The sequence below is a fragment of the Alligator sinensis genome, unplaced genomic scaffold (genome assembly GCF_000455745.1).
Source record: "Alligator sinensis unplaced genomic scaffold, ASM45574v1 scaffold579_1, whole genome shotgun sequence".
Taxonomy (NCBI): Eukaryota; Metazoa; Chordata; order Crocodylia; family Alligatoridae; genus Alligator; species Alligator sinensis.
Genome location: NW_005842023.1, coordinates 2444698 through 2468268, shown reverse-complemented (window position 1 = coordinate 2468268; position 23571 = coordinate 2444698). Strand labels below are relative to the sequence as shown.

The 23571-nt window shown below is 39.7% G+C and overlaps 1 protein-coding gene across 3 annotated transcripts in view; it reads left to right on the top strand.

The window, feature by feature from the left end:
- The window catches only part of GMDS (GDP-mannose 4,6-dehydratase), a 607114-nt gene that overhangs the window by 270499 nt on the left and 313044 nt on the right, over window positions 1-23571 (top strand). For all 3 annotated transcript variants that reach the window (XM_025202406.1, XM_006022214.3, XM_025202405.1), the window contains exon 7: window positions 14439-14566. In XM_025202406.1, the coding sequence (XP_025058191.1) occupies window positions 14439-14566 (128 nt within the window). The remainder of the gene's footprint in view (window positions 1-14438; window positions 14567-23571) is intronic.

Genomic DNA, 23571 nt, shown 5'->3' with positions numbered 1-23571 from the left:
CTGCTCCCCTTGGCCCCCCTGCAGGGATCCGGGTTTTCTATTCACGGTGGAAACCTGCAGGAAATGGTTGGTTTCCCTTGCAGGATGGCAGCATTCCAGCCTGCAAGGGGCTGCTTGGGGCTGCTGGGAGTGGGACGCAGGGGGTGCCACATGCACTTGCATGCCTGCACACATGCATGAAGCCCAGAATACAGCCAGGCAGTATGGAAAGCAGCTCCCCGCAGGTAACTCTATGTGGGAGAGAGAGCAGGCAGACCATGCACCCCCTCAATCCTGACCTGCAGTCCCCTGGCCCTGCTGGTGCCCCTTACTCCTGACCAACAGCTCCCCGCCCCCAGCCCTGCAGTGTGTGGGGTGGTGGGGGCATGGTCGAGCTGCTGTCACTCTCCTCAGGCCACCTGTGCTGTCCCCCACCCCACCTCCCCTCTGGTGGTGGGTAGAGGTGAGGACAGCATGGCCCCCACCCCGGTCTGGTACAAGTCATGCTGCTGGCAGCGCAGCTGGTGTGGGTGTCCCAGCAGCAGCAATGAGTCTCACAGCCATGCTTGGCCCTCCGATGCCAAGTCCTGCTCACTGGGCCTTAGAAGTGGCTCCTGCCCATGCTGATCTGGCCATGCTGCAGCCCCATGCCCACTATGGGCACAGAAATCTGGGGGGGCACCCAGATTTGCCTGCAGGGCGCAGCAGGTCAGGGTGGCCTGCAGGGAGGAGTAGAGCATGGTGCTGTGGCAGGTGGTGCTGCGTGAGAAGGTGCATTCAAAGAGCTCACTGGGCTGCTTCACCAACAGCACTGTGCAGCGTGCTGCCTGCCCCTGCAGCTCATACAGTGCCAGGCTCAGGCAGCACAAAGAGCTCCCAGCCTAAGCCCCCTGCGTGGTAGCAGTCTGTGCCCAAACACAGCTCTCCCACCTGGTCCCTCAGATGTGGACCCCCTGAAACCTGCTCATGTCTCTCCAGGAAGCTGCACGTCGCAGAACCGCTGATGTACACTACTCTGGAAAGTGCCAAAACCTGAGCATGAGATGCAGGGTACATCACAAGCTCAAAATAGATGTTACATGAAGCCTAAATCTCTCTTGAATCAGAATAACTCTGAGAACCAACTCTCAGCTCAAAATATGAAGGTTGTGTGGGACAGAGGTAGGTTTGACTCTGGCTCAAGGGAGGTCCCTTGTCATGAGATGACATATGAAGGTTATGCATGTAAGTTCCAAGCCTTCATGCTCCCATACTGTGCTGCATTTCAGAGCCTGGAGATATCAACAGGCTGTAGCTGTTTTAAAATAACAACTATGAATTTTCTCTGTTTATCTCTGTTCAGTGGGATGACTGTTAAGTCCTTTGTGTTTATTCTTTGATAAGCCCTGGGTTGTCTTCCAGGCTCATCAGTGCTTTAACTTTAAATCAGGTGTGTTTCTGAATAATATCTGGCAGGAAATGTATTAAGTAGTAGGCAGGGTTTAAAAGATTCTCTCATGAATAATAGCCAAAAGGTGGCAGCTACAGTATCCCCAACAAATACACATTATGAATGGTCCTCTTTTAAGACCAGAATTCCTTAAAACATGTCTGTTGGGTTTTGAGTACCTGCAGTTAAATAGTGTTGCTCTTGGCAGGGCTTGGTGAGCAAATGAGGCATAATCTCTCTGATCTCAGTAGTCTGGTCAGTCATCCATGACATTCTCAGTGTCTTCTCTTTCTACACCCTGTCTGAACAGAGCCCATAGCCCAGGCAGCACTCAGTGGGGTTGCCAAAGATCACCATGTGCACTGGAGCAGCAGATGGCAGGACAGTGGAAAATATGCAGCTCCAAGGCTTGGGTTCATGTGGGGTTCAGGTTTAAATTTGACCTATTCCCTACCCCACCCTCCTTCTTGAATTGTCCATTGAGGATGATGATTCTCCACTGCAATCTCTAAAATTAGGGGGTCTGGTTTAGGGGCTCGGTTCTAGATTAGAATGGTATTTGAAAACTCTTATAGGTGCTTAGAGTACACAAACGCTTTTGCTTTCCTTTTAGTCCTAATTTCAGTAGTTTGTGTAGAAGAGAATGTGAATAAGATTACACCCAGATAACTAAGTTAAGGAGCATCATTAAGGTTTGCAACCCCAAAGTGACTCAGAAGGTAAGCAACACCAAAATTAAAGTTGCCCATGCAAACTTTATTTGACTGCACTGCATGTCTGTGCTCTGATATTATCCTTATGTACATGATCAAATACTCTTTCTACAGTACCTCTGCTTCACTCAGAGTTTCTGATGGACTATATTCACTTAATAATCTTCAGTATTTCATTTTTTTCTCATTGTCAGGCTCCATGCCTTATTTACTGCTCACTATTCAAACCATGCTCTGGAGAGAGACTTACTAATTTCCTCATAACAGGCCATGTTCTTTGGATAGGTGTGATCTTTTATCAAACCAATTGAGTAGTTGGAAAAAAGCTTTCGGGCACAATCACCCTTCTTCAGGCCTAGGGAGTCTCTGCTGTTCTAAGATCTCCAAGGAATGAAAGAAGCTAAGAGTGTGATAGGATGTCCGTGAGAATGTAAATAGGTGGAAATTAGGAAAACAAAAGGTAGAGAAGGGAAGGGGGGAGGAAACAAGGAGAGAAAAAAGCCAAAGGTAAGTAAGGGAGACAAGTATAGTAGTTTTCCAAGGTAAAAAAGGCTTTCCTCATGGCTTCTCAGTGCTGCTCATCACTGAAATATCAGAGTGCTTCCCAAACATTTATGAACTAACTTTCATAACAACCTTTTAATAGCTGCTGCTATCCGTTTTACAAATGGGGAAAGAGGGCAAAGTTTAAGCTAATTTTGATTGGACAATTGGAGATACCTAGTCTGTCATTTTTCTTGAATACTTGGCATTGGAGCACTTAATGTATTCAAAATAAGTGCTCAACATTTCTGTAAATCAGACCTGAGGATCCCTCAATTCAGGCACCCACCAGATGGGGGTCATGCAGTTACTAATTGACTGAAAAGTTTTGTTTTGGTGACTTGCCTGACAACACACAGGGGCTCAGTGGAAGAGACCGGTGCAGAATCCAGTTCTCCAAGGCAGCACTCAGGTCTCTGTACCATGAAGCCATTGTTTCTCTCCCTGCAATCCCCTTGATCTGTCAATGCGTGCTTTCCATCATTCACAATAAGTGAAGATCTGTTTCTGCTGATGATATTAGCCTTTGTGGCCCCAATTCTGTCTCTTCTTTATATTCAGACACTGAAGAAAGAACCCTGTTGAATGAAGAATTGAATGAAAGTTGCACAGGGAACTTGCATTCCAACATTTTCTAACTTGGGTGCAAAACTGCAGCCTTAATAATTCAATGTAGCTTTTGCCTGTAAAATATAAATATTGTGTGTGTGTGCATGCAGGTGTGCATGTATGTATTTGTGCACATGTGGTAGGAAAAATTATGTTAAGAATCTGATTTAAAAGACAAAGCCAGGAAATTCATAACTCAGCTAACATTCTGTCCTTAGCTCACCCCATTGTGGAGGATTGTAGTGATCTCCAAACAGTGGGTGATCCAACTGTCTCTTCTGTTCTTAGGGGAAGTATAAATGGGAAATATCACAAAAGCAGGATAACAGTGTTTCAAGAGTCCACAATGAAAAAAATGTATTTTAAGTATACAAACTCTATGGGCAGTCCTGGGTAAAACAGATTGAACTCGGCCCCAGTAGAAATTTCACTGAGATGATCCTGAATTTGCTGTTTAGTTATAGTTCTTTACCTTTTTATACAGTTGTTTTCTGTTGCCCTTTTCTGTTCTAGAGGGTAGCATCAGTAGAACTTTCTTTGATCATTTTTGCAGCTCTTTCACTTTGAAATTCACAGCCCAGATTCTCTGCTAGTGTGAATTGGTGCAGTTTCATTGGCTTCAGTGGAGCTACATCTATTTGTGAGGAGAGAAACCTGTGTCCTTTATGTATAGCTATTATGAATTCATATTTAGGTGGACATCCACTGCACATACACGCATATAAATGCAGAGACGACAGACTACCAGTTACTTGATAAAACTTCAGTGAAAATTTCATTGTGCAACACCTCACTGAAATTAATATAATTTTCAATAAAAAGCCATAATGTGAACATTTAGTCTGTGTTAAAATAGTCTTCTAAGTAACTACAAGCACAATTGATGCATACACTGTCTAGTTTTCTACATAAACAAGTTTTCTGCTTTAAAATGGAGATAGAGTTCATCACCATTACCAACCATATTAGTAACAATTTTGTTGGTTGGTTTGCTGCTGAAAAATGTTTAATTGATTTAATCCTTTTGGATTAAATAGAAAATAATTAAATTTCAGATGACAGCTTGCACAGAGAATGGTAGTTCCAAGCAATTTAAAACATATGAGTTATACTGTTAATCCTTGGAACTGACAGTGGTGTCAGATATGTACTTTTCAGATACATTAGTCTGGAAGCTAAAATGTTGATCATTCATAATATGTACACTAGATGGAAAATGGTTGCTCTGAGTATTACTAGGGGAATTCATGATCTGTATATTTGAGGAAGCTTGGATAATTCTCCCCCCTTGTATCCACAGGGGCCTGAATTACTCAGTCAAAAAGGGAGTGGAGTAATGTCTGTTGCCACTGCTACACATTACATATATTATGCAATTAACTGATGAATCGCACATTTTTACATGAGCCACACATGCAAAGTAAGACTGGCCACAAGTGCGAAGTGATTATCACACAATTGACTTGGTTAATCATTCAAATTTAAACAAGACACGCATGCCAAGTAATTATCACACAATAAAAATGAATTTCCAATGTTAAAAGCAGCCAACCAGCTATAAACTTAGTGCTTGAAAATGTATAACAACTCTATAGCTGGTTTCTCTCCCATTTTAATTTAAATGAGTAGCAGGGCCCTGTATGTCAGCCTTCCCCACATAACCCAAAGGATAGTTCTTCCTCCTCATTCACCCTGCATGCTAGAGTTTCTAAGGAACAGATAACCTGTGCTTAAGTGGCTGGACATAGCTAGCTCCGCATCACTCTCTGTACAGGGTTAGTTCCTAAATGAAACAATTTAAGTATAGGTAGGTGCACACAGATGTAGTTTCACCAGAAATCTAGCATGGCATATCCACTTAGGGTTCCTGATCCTTAGCATTAAATATGATAACCAACTGGTTACTATTTTATATTTGTTTAATGTACAGTATCCTGAATTTGAGTTTGACTGTCCTTAAACAGTTAAGTAAAAGTTAATGATTTTGTGTTCTAGAGCAGGGGTTGGCGACTTACTCTACTGTTTACTCTCGCCTGCAGACATGGGGCTTCAACAGCATTCAGTGCAAGTGGTTTGGCATCAGTCACTTTCCTAGTGCTGCTGTGGGGAAAATCAGTGACAGCGAGAGCTTTCCCTGTGCCATTGTGGGGAGAAGCATTGGTGCCTACCCACCTCTGACCTAAACTGGGTCATTCTAACCCAGAGTCTGAAAAGGTTGTTGATCGCTGTTCTTGAGGGTCATAAAATGTCTCCTACAGTTCTTAACTTCACTGGGCGTTGAGGACCAATTCATTACAGCATGTGTATAGCTTTAATTGTTTAAGTGTAGTTAAAGAAATGAATAAGAATACTCAAATGCTACCGTGCATGCCTATAAATTCATGTCTTGTTTGATGACACTGTGAATTAGCAATGTGCTTTGATAATATCATTCATATAATTTTAAAGAAAAATTAGGGTATAAAAATGCTGGGGTTAAAACTAAAATTGATTAAATAAGATTTCTTTAGTTTGTTTTGAAATTATTGCATATGGAATGTAGTGTGCTTTAAAAAAGCAATTATGAGGGACAAAGAATAAGAGAAACAGTATTGTGTTCATAAAAGCATTACTAACAGCATGGAGTAAACTTGGAACAAAAAACGCTTTAATATTATTAATACTGAAAATAATGTTTAATGTTTTCCTCTGCAAGAATTTTTGATGCCTCACCTTTTCCTGTCTGGTATATATTTCCTGAGATAAAATATTTTAATTTAAGAAAAATTGTAGAAAGAACATAGTGATAGAACGCTTGTGTGGCAAATGAGGATTGTTGGTCTGCTCTTATATACTTTTAAGTAAACTCATATAGCAGGATCTGACCAGCACAAAATACTATAAATCCTAACCGTGGAAAATGCAATATTTTTATATTTTCCATGCAATATTCTTTTTCACTGTAAACTTTACTATGGTACTGAAGAATATGCAGTGGTCTCTGACAAGCCTCTGCTCTGACTTTCATCATTTTCTGTATTTGCTAAGTGGCCAGGTCCTAATGTATCTGATCCCACCTAAACATGGGTTTTTTCCCCCTTTGAGCTACCTCCTGGCAGCCTTGTGTGTATACATTTCTCATTATTTTCCCACCAACTTTTACAAAATGAAAAATTCAAACAAACCCAGTTTTCCTGTTTTCCTTCCTCCCAACTCCTGGAGCCTTTTACTACTCAGCCTTAGAAGACCCCTGTCTCCCACGTTGTACCCTGCAGCCGTGGAAACCACAAACTATACCATCTGAGGGACTGTGCTGAGGCGTTGCATACCTTGCAATCACATGGGCCCCCAACATGGTCAGGCAGTCCTAATGCATTACGTTTTTGCTTTTACTGTAGCTGTCTAGTAAAGAGCAGAGACTTTGGGCCAGTCTAGTAAAGAGTAGATAAATCCTGCTCCAGTGTCACCTCACTCCCCAACTCACATCATTCCTTCAGAATTCTCTTAGGCTATAGGCCTTATTTAAATATTAAATGAGGAGTGAAATAAATTGTGCGTGAAAGTGTACACCTGGAACCACGAGCTTAGGTGTGCTATTCTTGGCTCTGATGCTGGTTACTTCTGTGACATTAGGAAAATCACTTCACTTTTATTCCTCAGTTTCTCCAATTACGAAATGAGGGTTATATTCAAAGAACGTCAGTTGAAGAGTACCAGATAAATAGCAAGTGGGGCTAATCATTTTTTGTAAATAACAATTCTGCAATTTTTGTTGAGCTTTATTAATTTTCATGGGAAAAAGAAGGAAAGTGATACACTAATGGGATTTAATTAGTAGTAAATTACTTAATTGTCATGAAGAGTGTCTTCCTAGTTGTAAATATTTGTTGAGGTTTCCTAAAGTTTACTAAATTTCCATGGACTTATTTTATGGAGTGTTAACAGTTTTTTAACATTCTAAGAGAGTGTATATTGCAAAAAAAATTAAACACAAAAAAACAAACCAAAACAAAGTGTGAAACTAATATTTGCATATGAATAAAACTAAAAAGGACTAGAGAGTATTACAAATAAGATTAGCAAGAAGATTAGCATCTTCATATGAAGGATTAGAAAAGTAAGGCCATTTCACCTCCTGTTTCATCTGTTGCTGAGGTCAGAGAAACATTTCCTGTATTGCGCGAGACTGAATAATGAATTGCTTGTGAAGCTTTCCACCACTATCTGAAGTGTCTTTCATTTGTGAAAAAAAAGGATAATGGGACTTGCTGTTCCATAATGGCTATATTTGGTAATCAACTGAACGATGAATGTATCATCTAAATGATAGAAAGGGAAGGAGTGGAAATATGCTTCAGTTACAAGCATCTCTGCTGATATCATTTAATGTAGGGTTAAATAAATAAGGATTTGGTATGTCCGGTTAAAAGTGGAATTATAGGTGATACATATAGTTAAGTTTAAGAAGGTGCTGAATAGATCCTCTATGAGAAACACCTAAAGGCAGCACTGTCCCTTCATTAATTTAACACTTTAATCACAAATCACACTTTGAAATGAATGCCGTTACTTAAAATCAGCGTAAACAGCTGGTGCCTTATTTTCTTTTGATTTATGCTAGCATAACTCCATTGGCTTCAGTGTAGTTTGCTCTTAATTCACATCAATATAAGCAAGAGGGGAATATGGATTTCTTTTCTGACAGAAACAGTTTCATTATTTAATTTTAATAAGCCATATAAACAAACTAACTTCTAGGAGAATGGAAATTATGAGTAGTTTAGACTTTGGGGCAATCAGAACATTTTAATGATCTCATTAAATATATCATTTACAGCATATATGTGTTAAAAGAAATATGTTCCCTTTGTTTAGTAAATGCATCAGGTATAGCATGTGTTTGAACATGCTGGACCTCCATTCCAATCCTTGCCAGAGCCTAAGAAACATATGGAGAAAAATTCCCCTTTTTCTCTTGCCAGCATCTGTAGAGACAGAGGCCTTTTTGTCATTAGCCTTCAAATGTTATCTGCAAAGACTAACAAGAATGAAGTTATTGAAATTTGATAGACTCCATTATTACTGCATCAGCAGACAAAACTCTTGGGGTAGAGGCGATAACTTTTATTAGACCAAATAGATAGTTGCAATTTTTTTTATTTATCTGCAAGCTTTCAGGCCCAAACACTCTTCATCAGGCAAACAAGAATTCAAAGATTGTAAAAATTCTCCCAGGTAGAAATGAAACCTCATATTGCAAAGAAGAAATAAAAGATGTAATAAAAGTCCTCTCTTTCTTACCCAGGAGAACCCCATACCATCTTTTATTTCTCCCGTCCAATATGAAGTTTTGTTTCTGCCTGGGAGAAGTTTTACAATCTTTGAAATCTCCTTTGCCTGATGAAGGGTGTTTAGTCCTGAAAGCTTGCAAATAAAAAAAAAATTTTTTTTTTGCAACTATCTAGTTGGTCTAATAAAAGATATGGCTTTTGCCCCAAAAGTTTTGTCGGTCTATGCCTCTAAACCAATGCAGCTACCAGCAATATCTCTTATTACTGCATCTGAATTGCTACATATTACTGTCAAAGTGTTACTAAGGTGTCTGCCCCTATATGCTATTACAGGAATTGCGATGGATTTTTTCCTATGCATGGTATAAGTAATCTTATATCATTACAGAAATTCTGTAGTCAAAGACCAAAGCTTGGAGTATTATGCTGGTTGTGACACTTTAGTAACAGGTTGTTGAAGTGTATTTAGCTGCAGCAGTTTGAGAGATATTGGGATGTAAAGTGGAATGGTTACTTACCTTGCTGCAATATGTTCTTCAAGAAGTCTGGACCATGTGACTTCCACTTCTGATTGTGTATACACTTGAAACATACAAAAAATGGACCTTCTCAAGGAGAACTACTTCATTCAGATTTGAAAGTACAAGATAGAACACAAGGGATGAAATATTAGTTACATTGAACTGATGGTCCAGGATTTAAAGTAATGTATATATGGCCCCTGACAGATGTTAAAATGATGCTGCAATTGGGATTGGAGTAATTTTATGCCCTGTCCCAAACATTGCATCTCCTGTCATGCCATTTTAGAGTTTTTATAAAAGCTCCTTTAGATCAAATCAATCATATTATTTTCTTGTAAGAGAACAAATTTGGAGGAACTGCACTGAAATCAATAGCAGCAAAAGTGAGAGCAGAACTTGGTTGGTAGTGTTAGTTTGTTAGTCTTGTTACTGTTAGAGCACAGCAGGCATGTAAAGCAAATGTCTTTTCTTCCAAGCTTCTAAAAGGCCTTTCAGTATGTTCTGGTACATCCATAAGTATACATGCATGGTCCCACAGTATCCGTTGACAAAACACCCTTATAAATTGTATAGGAGTTCAAAAATTGTTCTAAAACTGAAGAAGTGAGGGGAAAGAGCAACACATGCACAGTCTCTTTTGCACCCACAGCTGTGTGTGGTAGATCTAGCATACTTGGCCCCATTTGGGGGAAGAAGGAATGCTTTTCATCACATTCCATCATTTGGTCATTGTACTTCTGTCAGATATCAAGAGCCCAGGGATCGTCTCTCCTGCTTTGACGTTTTGATTAAAAATCAAAATATGTCAAGCTAAAATCACTCAATCAACAGCAATGCATTTTGACTGACTGATAAGTATTTGAACTCTGCAAGTTCATTTTTCTCTAGACGTAAAAGATGAAGGCTGCCTTATGGGCCCCAGGACGGAGGAAGGAATGCAAAGCCAGGAGACAATGGGATTCTCACATCTCTCCTTCCTTAAAATTCCTTTGTGTTTTTTTCTCTTAGCATTTCTCACACTGAAAATCTTTTTTTTAAAAAGGGGCCTTCAATTTATACTGACATGGTCAAAAGCACTGCCGCAGGTGGTAGCTCTGATGGAAACACAAATACAGGTATCCACAATTGGCGTTTTAGCCACTGCATCATATAGACCAGCTCAGAGGAGATCTTAGATGATGCAGGGCCAAGGGCAGATCCAGGGGGCACAGTGGCATGGTTGCACCCCTCTTCCAGAAGGAAGGTCACGTACCAGCAGCTCCATTTGTCCATGGTTCCTGATGCCAAGTTCCCTTGCTGTGTATGGTGCACATCTAGAGCCTCAGGCTGGAGTGGCACACCCACACCTGGGGAACCAAAAAGTAAGGAAGGAAGGTCTCCCACTGCCACTGCTGTCCCCAGCTAATGGAGTGGGAAGGCCCCAAGATGACTCCTGCCCTGTTCCAACTGGACGCTGTTAGGAGTAGTTGCACAGGAGGCTGGGTTACTGCTCCCTTCTCCTCCACTGCATTTTTCCCAATGGCCCAAAGGCTTCAGGGATACATGGGGAGCAGACAGGTAGAAGGAGTGCCTGGAAGTGGAGGGATCACCCACTGATGCTGCCATCCTCAGCCCTGCCCAGCACTTAGGGCAGCTGCTCCCTGCATCAGGAGCCCTCAGGACAGTGGAGAAAATGTAGGAGAGGAGGAGGGAGTAAGGAGCTGGCGCTTCATGTAGATGCTTCCCACAGCCCCCAGCTGTAGCAGGGCAGGAGTGGTCCTCAGGCTTTTCCTGCCCCTAGGTCAGCTGGAGGCAGAAGTGGAAGCTGGCTTCCAGGTGCTTCTGCTCCCTGTTCACCCTCCACATATCCCTCATTATTTGAGAGCAGACGCTGGAAGGGAGCAACTGTCCACTACTATGCTGTACCCATACCCCATGCTGCTACTTACTGAAGTCCCCAGTCAGAGAGGAGCAGGAGCAGCACTGGGGTTCCCCTGCCCTAGGGTTCCTCTGCCCTGGGAACAGCAGCAGCAGTAGGCAGATCCCTCCTGCTTACACCCAGAGCCAACCCTTGCTGAAGAGGGGAGGGGGTGCCAAGAGCTGTGCATGTGTGTGTATGGGAAGGGAGGAGTCTTACCCATCTCCCCCAGAAGCTGCCCTTGTGTAGTCTATGAATGAGAGGGAGAATGCAATCTCCCCTGCAGCACTAAGGGTATGCCCTGCACCCTACTTTTCAAATGCCTGGATATGTCCTTGTGCAGTGGTTAAAATACCAGCCAGTCAGTCATGCTCCCACCGATACTACTACCAATAATTTTCTCATGGGAAATTTTAAGGGAAAAAATGCTACCCTAGGTACAGCAGAGTCCTGGAGATCTCTTAAGGAAGAAGGAAGTGAACTATTTCTGTGCCCCAACACTTATTTTGTTTTTAGCACTAAAAAAATATCTGTAGAACTTTGTGTAGATATATAGATGAAATTACTCCATAGAAGAGAGACATCCTGTCTGCCAAGTTTCAGGTCAAAGCAAATTTTTATGCCCAAATTACAGAGCCCTGGAAATAGGGCTTTATAATGGAAATGCTGACCTCACCTTAACTACTGCGTATGGCTCTAGTGGGCATCATTTTAAGTTCTAGTTATGATGTACATTTAATGGCATGAGATCAAACATGAAGTGTAATAGGATATTTTAAGATACTGTGTTTGAAGATAATCAGTATTTAAACATTATTTATGATCCACATCATTTCAGTGCCTCTGAAACGTCATTCAATCCTTAGTCTAGGGTCGCATAAAAAATCATGATCACCCATCCCAAACTGAACAATAGCTTAGCTTTCATGCACTGCTTTTGTAATGTGGTACTTAAAATTAGGTCAGCCCATACAGAAGACCTGAAGCATTTTAACTAAACCTTCACCAGAGTATTGCCATATAGTAATAGTTCATATTTTTCATCTCAAATCTCTCTCACTTCTATTGTTTGGGGTTCTTCATTAAGTAAGTACAAATTAGTGATAGTTATACTGTCTATATCTATACATCCATATGTAAAAATATGTTTATCTATATATCTATATCTATACATCTATAGATGTATAGATATAGATATATAGATACACAAAAAGACAAAAATATGTTTATGGCCACTGATAACATTAGCTTCTAGTGGTAATGTCTCCTTATATCCTGCGTAGTAGTGTTGATCCTGCTTTAGTCAGTACCATGTTAAACCAGAAAAAAACAACTCTTTTTGTGTTGCCTCTGGAGGTTATAATGCCAAAATGGAGGTTCTTTAACCTAGTAGGTTAAGGCATTAAATCTTGCTGCAGCGCAGATGATGATTATAACTTTCATTGTTGATATGGTGAATGGGAATGCTGTGCTGAAAGCTGCTCATTTCACATGTTACTCCCTTGCAGTCTAAAACCTCAGACTATATATTTTAACTCTGTCCCTGAGAAAAAAAAACACTGGTGGTGAAAAGTACCTTTTCTGTTCGTGTGGGAAATATAATGTGATTTCAGTGCAAACTTTAGCATTGCCCTGAATAGATTTGGCTGACAATGAAAATGTAATAAAAAGAAAAGCACCATTACAAATATTAGGAATTCTTGAAGTCTTAAAGCAGTTTACTAATATTATACAAGAATAAAGGACCTTATGTAAAATCTGCTGTTGACTTCAGTGAGCTCGGTATTCCACTCCAGCCCCACATCCGTTATAGAGGACTTGGAGCACTTTGCTTTATAAAAATTGCAATAACACAAAAGCTAATTTGACTTTCCCTTGTTCTGGAGTAATACTAGAATAAATCTCTCTTTTTTTCCCTTTTTTTTTTTTTTTTTTTTGGAGTATTCCAACCATGTCACAGAGGATTGGCTGAGGCTTTGATCCTGCAGTGACCTGTGGATAGGTATCTCTCTATTATCCATACCTGTCACATCCAAGTTTTCACACATGCAGGTTGGGTGAACATAAATTTATGCATGGTTTTGTGTGCATGCCTTTGTAAATCTGATTCTCAGTGTCAAGTATTACAGTTGGGATAAGATTTTTTTTCCCACAAAACAGAAATTCGTAGTCACTAAATTATTTCTTATTTTTTAAATAAATGCACCAGAATGCCATTAAATATTTAGCATTTATATTTAAGGTTCTGATTAATCTGTTCCTTGGAATTTTGATTTTTCCATCCTTCCAGTGATCAGGGTTTGAAAGTAATGTTCCCAAAATTGTTTTTTTTTGTGGGGGAGAATTAAACGGTGCAAAGCAGTAGCCATGATTCATTTATTTTTGGACTAAAGGTTATGGTCTGAAATATTGCACAGTATATCATACTGTAAATCCAAAGAAGGACCATTTGTTAGACCAGCAGTGTACAAGTGTACCTAATAAAAGCTGAATCATATCATTGAGATGCCTGCTGCATTGGTTTGTTGTTTGAATGTGAATAATCATTTACAAAAAAATAGTGTGATTTATTCTGTTAATGCTCCTGGTTTCTATTTAGATAAAGTATATCTTGTCACTACTCAGTTATGTCCTTTGACTCTTTAATTGTCATGTGCTTTTGATTTTAGTGGCATATTAGCGTACTAGTACCATTGGGGTTGTTCAGCCTGAATTCACAAGAGTAAGATCTGTTAACCTCTTTTTTTGAGGAAGCATTTGATCAGTTTTTAAAAGTATTGGGATCAGATTCTCATTGTTAAATATGAAAAAACTAAAGGCAAATATTATTTTAAGTAACTCTAAAGGGAGCAGATGTGGCATGTGACTTTTGGAGGGAAACATTCAGAATCCCACTGCTTGCAGTAGAATACACTTGTGCAGTTCCCAAACAATAAATTTGGAACTGCTATGTTAATATCTTGCCCAAATTGGGGGACTGAGAATCCCAAATGGATGTATTCTCTTTTCTAGTGAAGCAGTAAACCCTTTGAAGGAAGTTTAATTTTTGGACAGCCCTACCAGCAGTTTTATTAATAGACAAAAATTATATGTATATATTTTCTTTATGAAATGGAGGGTGGTCTAAAATGCCTGTCTTCTGTTCTTTATGTAACCTTTTGCATTTGTGTTCAGAAACTGACATTCCAATTGATTTTCCTTGGCTTTATGCCTGGATTGAATACTGAGACAGCAAATTAGGCGTGCTTAAGAAGTCCCACAAAGAAAGATTTTTGCCATGAAAGAGGAGCTAATGTGACTCTTATTTGAAGCATCTTAGCTTACTCAAATGATTAAATGATGGCATAGTTTAAGTGAGTTAAAGCATGTGGGAGTAAAGACTTGAAAGAAGTTATCATGAGTAGAGTTTTGGGGTCCTACTAAAGATTGCTCTCAATACATATGAACATGCTGTTATTTCTACTTCCTTTTCAGGGGCTAATTTTGTAACTCGAAAAATTAGCCGGTCGGTAGCCAAGATTCACCTTGGACAGCTGGAATGTTTCAGTCTGGGCAATCTGGATGCTAAGAGAGACTGGGGCCATGCCATGGACTATGTTGAGGTAGGCTATTGGCCATGTGCCCTCTTTGAAATGCTTTCTGTGGTTGATATGTTTAATGGAATAACTTCAGTCAACATGCATGACCTGCAGAGGGGTATCTCATGAATTTTTGCCCACAGATGCCTGTTAACTTAGTGTTGTTTTCAGTTGCAGACTAGGGAGTTCAATAACATAGCAGTCTACCCCAAGCAAGACCTAAACAGAAAAATAAATCTTCAGGTTTATATTTCTTTCCTGAATTACTCTGTGGGGAGGACACAACGACTACAAACTGGATCTATTTTAAAAGGCTTTTTTGCCTATTGTTTCTGAAACTTTTTTTCATTAAGACCATAGCAAGATGCAGTGAAACCAGAATTTAAAGACCTTCTGTATAAGCTGGTGGCCTGTTATCAATCTGGGTTGTTAATGATATTGGTCTGGTCTGTTCTGTGTAGGAAAGGAGCTTCACATTAATATTATAATGACAAGTATTGTAATGTGTGTGCCTGTCAGTTTCAAATCAGTTTAAAATGTTTTCATACTCTAAATTTATGTCTAGCTGTATGCAATATATATATATATATTTTTTTTTTTTTAAACTGCATATATTGAATTGTAGAGAAATGTGAATAACGTCATAAAATACTGTCTTTTCCCCAGGGGACTCTTCTCCTCATTTTGGTGCTTAAAGATTTCCTCTGATCATTAATAATTTCTCTATGAGAAACAGGATCTGGCTTACCAGTTCATTGATGTGATTCAGAAAGAGGGCAATTGTTTGTTTAATTTTTTTTATTATTTTTAATTACAAAACCAAAGACAAAACAAATCAGGTGCTGGGATTTCTTTTAATTCTTTATGTGTGGTTTTTTTCTTTAAAAAAGAGCTCTGGGGTCTTGATTAAAGCTGTTTACCAAAGCCCCCAGAATTCAACAGTAAGACTAAAATATATCACTGATTTATCTACTCTCTCAATGGACAATCATGAAAATTAGTGAGGCCTTACAATAATAGAATGGTAAAATCTTTAAAAAGATGTGGTGCTTCTGTGCATCAAAACTATAATACTAGGTGAGTGGGGAAGTATAATTTTGTCAACTGGGCAATAAGTTTGGGCCCAGATTCTGCAATTTAGCATCATAGATAGCCTGTTATGGTTGTAAACAGAATCACTGATATTACATTACATGATGCATTATATCCACTACTTAGATGGAATCTTTTGTGAGGGACTACAGCATGATTAAGTAACCCTGGAATTGTCCATCATATATTTGCCAGATTTAATTGCAAACTATAATATATTATTTTGTGTATAAAGCTATTTAAATAACGGTAAACAGAATATACAATATTTTTAAAAATCACAGTTATCTTATTTTCAATTAAAACCTGACCTTCCAAGATGAGCAATATTCCAGAAGCATTTCCTTTTTAAAAAAAATTAAAAATGACCTAAAATAAATATTGTAGCAAAACATTAATATTGTTACTCGAGTAAAATATTAAAAGAAAATGTGGAACTTGGGTTTCAATGTGGATATACAGAATTCAGCTTCTTCTACCATGCTATCAGTCTGCTGTACTTACACCACGTACAAGCATGAATGTTTCTACTGGGAGAATTGCTGTTTTCCTGGTAGAAATCACAAGTGTACAAGAATTCACACTGTTTCTCCCAGATCAAAAATGGTGATTTCAGGATTAAAAATAAGTTGACTCCAACCCGTTCGAATTATCTCTTGAGAGAGTTTCTTCTGGGAGAATGGAAATTTGTATGCTTTCCCACAGCTTAAGTCCTCCTATGGAGCTGTGGGGAAAGGCTCCCGTGCTGTCTGGAGACTGAGGTCACCCTGGTCTGGAGAAGGTGCAGAGAGCAGCTGCCAGCTGATTCTTGCTAGCTCCTCACATACCAGGGTCCCTGGAGTAAGAAGTAAGCAGGGGGCTTGTGACACCACTCCCTCTGCTCAATTCCTGGGGCCTGAGCCCAAGAGCCCAGGGGTTGGAAGAGTGGAACAAAGTCCCCTGCCTGCCTTCAGTTATTTCAAAATAATTGAAATAAAAATGTATTATATTCAGCAAAACAATTAACTTCCAAGTACACTGACCATCAGACAGAGTGTACTCAGCTGGGGTCCCTACCAGGAACACATGTTGGTGATGTAAATAGCATTCCAGATCTCTCTTAATTTACATGTTTTGGGATTTTTCCCAAATCTTCTGGAAATAATTCCTCACCAGGATAGAGTGCATCATAAGTATCTCATTCCCCAGGGAAGCACCCTTCTGGCTCATGGGAGAATTATCATCAGTTATTAAATTCCTTAAATATAGTAAGAATGTGCTTAATCTAACCTTTAAATAGCTAAAAAAAGAGAGAATAACTTTAAAATGGAAATAAACAACTATTCCAGGTTTTAATGGACTGGAAAATAGGACTTAAAGATTTAATCTTTAGAGTAAATATATTATATAATGTTAGAAAGCACAGTCATATTTATAAGCATTTGGGGAGCTTCCTTAAATATATGGCTAAACACAAAGGGATCTGTCTTATCCTCTCCATATGTACTTTTAAATCCCATTGATGTTAATACAAGTAACACATGTGCATAAAGGCTAGACCACATACTGTTTTTTTTTTTAATTTCCTTATTAGGGATAATAATAAAAACATAAATATATTCAAGCTATTTTTTTATAAAAGATATTACGGATGAAATCTTGGTTTTATTAGAGTCCATGGCAAAATTCCCATGGACTTCAGTATGGACAGTTTTCATCCTTATTATTTGCTAGTTTTTGTACTGGCAGTATGAAACATGCCAGGTACTTTGAAACCAATAGGAGTCAGGATTTTCAGGTTCTAATTGTAGGTATTCTACTGACTTGTGTTATGATCGTATGCAAACTGTTTCCTGATTCAGTAAAGTGCTTAAGCATATGCCTAAATGGAAGTGTCTTGTCACCGTGCTGACTTTGTGATACTCACATGCTTAAAGTTGGGCACTTAACAAAGTACCTTTGCTGAGTTGGGCACTTAACAAAGTACCTTTGCTGAGTTGGGAAATAATAGTCCTTTTTCAAAGTGTTTTTAAAAATGGAATGTGAGTGGGGGAGGGAAGGTGTGTGTGTGTATGCGCGCGCACTTAATTTTACCAGTTTTGCTTGAGAGTTAAACCTGCAGTGGTTGAAAGTAGACTTTGAAGTTTTGTGCCAAATGAATGAAAACCTGGACATAGCTTGTTCACAAAAAAGTAACTCATTAGCAGGGATTTGGGTTTTCTGTTTGCCATGGCAAAATACGGTAAAATCCGGATTTTTTCATTTTAAAGAGAAAAGGCCAGATTTTTCTCATTTTAAGGAGAAAAATCCTGATTTTCTCCTTTAAAGAAGAAAAATGCAGGAAACAGTGGGTTTCCCCTTGCAGGCTGGCAGAGTTCCAGCCTTCAAGGGGCTGTGGGGAGCGGAAGGAGAGTAGTCAAGCCGGGGGTGCCATGTGCATATGCCCATGCGCACACATGTACATGGCCACCAGGAAGCCTGGAGAGCAGGTCCCCACAGGCAAGTCTGGAGGTGGGGATTGTGGCCCCTAGAGCGATGGAGAGAGGGAATGAGTTGGGCAGGGCTGGGGCTGATGCCCAGCCCGGGTGGTGCATGGGGCCTGGGGCCAGAATACACAGTGGCAGTGCCCAGGCCAGGAGTGGGACAGAGCCGTGGGCAGCTCGTCTGTGGGCGGGGTGGGCTGGCTCCCTGCCGCTGTGCACACTTCTGGGGATAGTATGGGGGGCATGTGCCCCCCAGATTTGTGTATGGTGTGGAGGTGGATGCGGGCTGCCCTCTGCGGACTTGGGGCTCCCCGCCCCACTGCCCCCTGGCACCTCCACAGCCCAGTGGGTGGGACACAACGCATCAGGGCAGAGTGGAGCCGGGCAGGGAAGCTTGATGCTGCTGCCACGAGCACATGCTGCCATAGCAAGTTGCCCAGCAACCGCGGGGGCAGTGGCATGGGGTTGTGCCCCTCCTTGCTGCCAGGCAGGCAGGGGGTGCCTCAACATGACAGTACAGAGCTTCCAGAAGCATCAATGAGCTTCTTCTCCCAACCCTGCCACACCAGTTCTCACCTGCTAGGCCACAGAAGCTTCAGGGAAAGGGCAGCAGGATGGGGAGCCCCAAGACCGCAGCAGGCAACCTGCACCCGCTGCCTCTGATGGGCTCCCATGGTAGCACTGACTGGCCTGGGGCTGGGTCCAGGGAGATGTGGGTGGGGAGTAAGGGGCACCTGCAGGGTGGGGAGGGCTGTGGGTGGGGCATGAGGGGCAATGGCATGGACAGGGCACCAGCATATCAGGGTTGTCAATGCCACAAAGCAGTGGGGGTGGGGAGGTGCAGCTGCAGTTGGCCCCATGTCCTGGTGAGTGAAGGGGGCAGGGGGAGCTCTGATTTTCCATGGTATAACACCCAAAATCAGATACCAAAATGTATAGGTATTTAGGATTTATTATAGGAATAGAGGTACTGGTAGGCTTCCAAATTGTTTTAAAATTGAAAATATATCAATAAAACATTGTGTTCATCTGATACATATATATATCATCTGATACATATATATATTGTGGCTTTTCATTTTAATCATGGAAAAACACAGATCTTGGGGTTTTTAATCAGTGGAGTTGTGTTTTTATCAGAGAATTTGCAATTTTTAAACAGAGAAAGCCAGGATCCTTGCTCACTAGTCTGCTTTTACAAGCTTTACCTAGGTGTTTTAAGCAAACAAATGGTGAAAACTTGAGACTTTTTATTTTTAATTTTTAATCCTAGTTGGTATTGATAACAGGTAAGAATTGTTTTTAACATATTGATAGCCATTTTAATTAATATGAGGTTGATTTATTTTTTGCAACTGAATGTGACCTAGCGGAAGGAGTTTGCTCAGCTTGTATTCTGACTGACAATCAGTACTATCAAATTGTTGGGAGGAAAAAAGTAATATATCAACACTGTTGATATATGAATCTTCTGTGTGCTGTTTTATTTTGTGAGGGTAATTTATACCTTGTATTTGATACAGAACATTAGAATAAACCATCTGCTAGGTATTTTCAAACACAAGTACAATAGCAAGTACTTAATAGCCTATGACTCATTCCTATACCATGTAAAAAACACAAGGCATACAAATTTCCTCGCACACCTCCCCCCCCAAGAGAGTCTTATTTCAAATTAATACAGGTTCTCACATTTAACTTGGAGCTCTCAGAAAATACCCATCAATTCGTTGCTTTTTATTTCCCAGCAGCCAAACACCGTTAACGCTAAAATCATGATAGGCTATCTGCAAGTGAAGCCATAAAGGAGTCTCCTTCTATGGGAAGCAACAGACATGTTTATTTGTGAAGTTGTAATAGGATAGCTCGCAAATAGAACACAACTTCACCATAAAGCTACTCTGGGGAGAGAGAGAGTTTGTCTTTCTTCAAATTCTTCCTCTCTGATAGTTCTTCCATGCTAGGCCTAAGAAATGATCCTTTTGTAGCAGTGCTGCCCAAACCTGAGGGCTGTACAGACTGCAGAGAAGAGCCCCAGTAGCCAGAGTAACTCTAATTCCATCTTCCCCCAAGCACCCATCTATATATGGATATAATATCATTTCCTTACCTTAGAGATGCGTCTTAAAAAACATGTAACCTTTGTGAAATGCTTAGATTTGACATGGATAGATGTGACAGAAAAGTCTATAAATAAATAAAAGATTAGAAAACATTCCTAACCAGGGTTTTGATGACCAGAATAATTTACAAAGAGTTTGCATGTTTTACGGATCTCGTGGAAGCATTCCCGCTTTCAAAACATGGTTACAAGAATTAATATGGACACCAATCCTACATAGCTCTTAAGCATAGGTCTCCTTAGATGCCAATGTTAAACATGTGTTTTTGGTACTATGCTGGATTGTGGAAACCTTTATGATAGAAACGGATTGCCATTCTTTTATATTTATTTTCATTAAAAATATACAAAGTAAAAATATAGGTAGAACAATGAATACATATGGAATTAATAAATACAAATGACCATGAGTGGGCTCTGGTTACATCAGACAGATTGTTATAAGAGTATAATCTTTGTACATGGCAAAATGGCAGGGCTATGCTGAGATACCGGAGCAGACTCAACCCCCAACATGTTAGTGAGACATTCTGCCTGGGACAATCTAACCCAGTTCTCGGTGAGGTTAACGTTCATCAGAGCTGGCTTGAGTATCTCTGCATACCTCTAGATTGTACCACTCAGCCATACATGACAAACTATATATGAGTAGTACTGTTACAGCTTAGTAATAATATAGTGCCAATGCCATTCATGAATAAAGTAAACAGGAAAATCCACAGCACTTTTCCAAATGATCACCTTAAGCATTTTAGAAATGAAAAGCAAAATCTAGTCTGACATGCTACGGCATCTTTTTTTTCCCACATGAATAGTATGTTTATGATTCCCATTGGCAATAATCAGACTTTTGTGCATAAATTTCTCTACGTACATTCCTAAAGAATGGTAAAGAAACAGGGTTAAACAGCTGCATGGAGCAAAATTTGCACTTCTTGTGTATTTGTGTGTATATGTAGCGTAGAAACATATTTTTATTTTAGTTTGTGTTTGGTCCTGTCTTGTGAAAGACTCTTATGAGTCGCTTCACCTTGGGAAATAATTTATAGATTAAATATCCATCCAACCAAACTGTTGGCCAGGATACTTCTGGTTCTGCTTTACTGCTTTCTTGGAATGTTAATGCCCTGTGTCATCATCTGTGCTGCATTTTACCTGATTCTGCTTCACTCAGCATCTTCTTTTATGACAAACCCTGAAATCCTTCCTTGGACATAGCAAAAGTCAGTGGATGTTTTGCCATAAGGAAGAATGTGGGATTTTTCTTTAGGTAATATAAGGAATGTCAATTATCTCCCTCTGGGTAATTATCATTATAATATGATATGAGATCACTCGCATGGTGTCTGATGAAAGGTATTTTGCCTGTCTTTTTCTTTGCTTCTGTTTTAAACTCTCTTCTTCCATTCTGCTCTCTTGATTAGAGATACTTGCTTTGATTAAAAGTTGAACTGCCTAAAACAAATGCTGCACATGTATTAAGGAATTACGCTTCATTTTTAGGTGTTGGAAATTTGTTGTTGTTGTTGTTGCAGTTTATGGGTGAGGTATGTTAAGTGCAACCCTTATATATATTCAAGAATATTTTAAATTTTAAAGGCTGCAATTTTCCTGTCAGTTCCTGTGAGCAGGGATAATTAATGGCTCTGTTAACCTAATTTGATCTTGAAATCAGATACAGTCTTCTTTGAATGATATGGTGATCCACTACCCTGATTATCTTATCACTGCCATCTAGGTGAAGTAATTGTGAGACCTGGGCTTCAGTGGAAAGGTTTAATAGACTGCTCTTTTTTTTTTCTGAACACCAATCTTGACATCAGTATCAGAAAGACAGTGTCAGAACTTCATAGTTGCTTTTCCTAGACAACAAAACTTTAAAAACAAACTTGAACAGGAAATTGTGGAACAAGAATCCATCCACAGATTATTTTATATGCCCTATGTCCCTCAATGGGTTAAGTGCTGTGTTTTTCTCTCTCCTACCTAGCTTGCCTCACTCAGCAGTGTTCCCTTCTTTTTCCTCCCCCTTTCCTACCCTGTGTATTCTAATCGCTGCTTTCTATTTAGCAGCTTTGCTTCCTGCAATCCCTTCCCAGCATCTGACGAATTTATAAGCCCTCTCCTTCGAAACCTTGTGGTATACATCTCTGATTTAGTTAGTCTACAACTGTGCAAATCTACCCACCTTCTTTTTTTCTGAAACAGATGCTGCACATTCATAACATTCTTGACCCATAACTTGTATATGTACCAGAGACCATACCCTTTGCATTACTTATTTTCCTCTAATAGTTTAAAGAGCTGCTGTACTGTTTGAAACATGGATCAAAGCCTCACCCTGAAATTTGTATTTTGGAAAGCAACAGACTTCAAAAGGAAATAAACAATTAGTGATGCCCGAATATTATTTTGTTCCTGGTATAAGTACTTTGCAACATGCTAAATGAGTTGTGTCCAGAAAAAACGGGATTTAAATATACCCAAAGGGCCATGTATAATCCACCGTATGAATAAAGATCATACTGACAGGGTACAGTATAGGAAGTGTACGTGACATGCAAATAATAGTGGTTTTCATATAAAAGAAACCTAATCCATAAAGAAACCAAACCGCTTTTCAAATTTAAACAGGTTTACTCATCCAGTATTGAAAAACAACCTCTTTGGAGCTGAAATGTTGCCCTTTTTCCAAATATGCAGTAGTGACACTGCACAATAACTCAAGCAGGCGTTCAAGATGATTGCTTTCTCCAGCTGAATCTTTGTGGGGAAAACATAGGTAAGTGGAATGCAGTTACCCAGGGCAGAATACAACTTTGACATCAGCTGTAACACCTCCAGCCTTTGTGCACCAAGGGATATCAAATAAGTACAAGCGGTCACAAACTTTGTTTTTCATTTCTCATGAACCAAGCCATTTGAATTAACAAGTACCCTTAGCATTGCATATGCATTTTGACTGAAGAGTGCCACCTACGTAATTGGAATGATATATTAATTTTAAGTCATTTCTTTATGTAAAATCTATTTCTTAATTGTCACTGAATCAATAAACATATATACTGAACAAACAAGCTAGCATAGAGGCAGAAGAGCACAGTAAAATACTAGGTTTCCAAGAAGACACATCCTTCAACTTATTTTTATGACCCTTTATAACTTTTCCCCTTATCTTTAACAAGTTCTGCAAACAAGTTACTCTTCAGAATTGGGTGGTTGAATCTTTTTCCAAAAACATATATTTTTTACAAACAGTATGGTTTCTAGAAATACTTGAATTCACCTTTCTTTTTAGTGTGGTGATTTTTATTGCTTTCGTTTACGTGCTGTAGTGAACATACAAAAGCAGA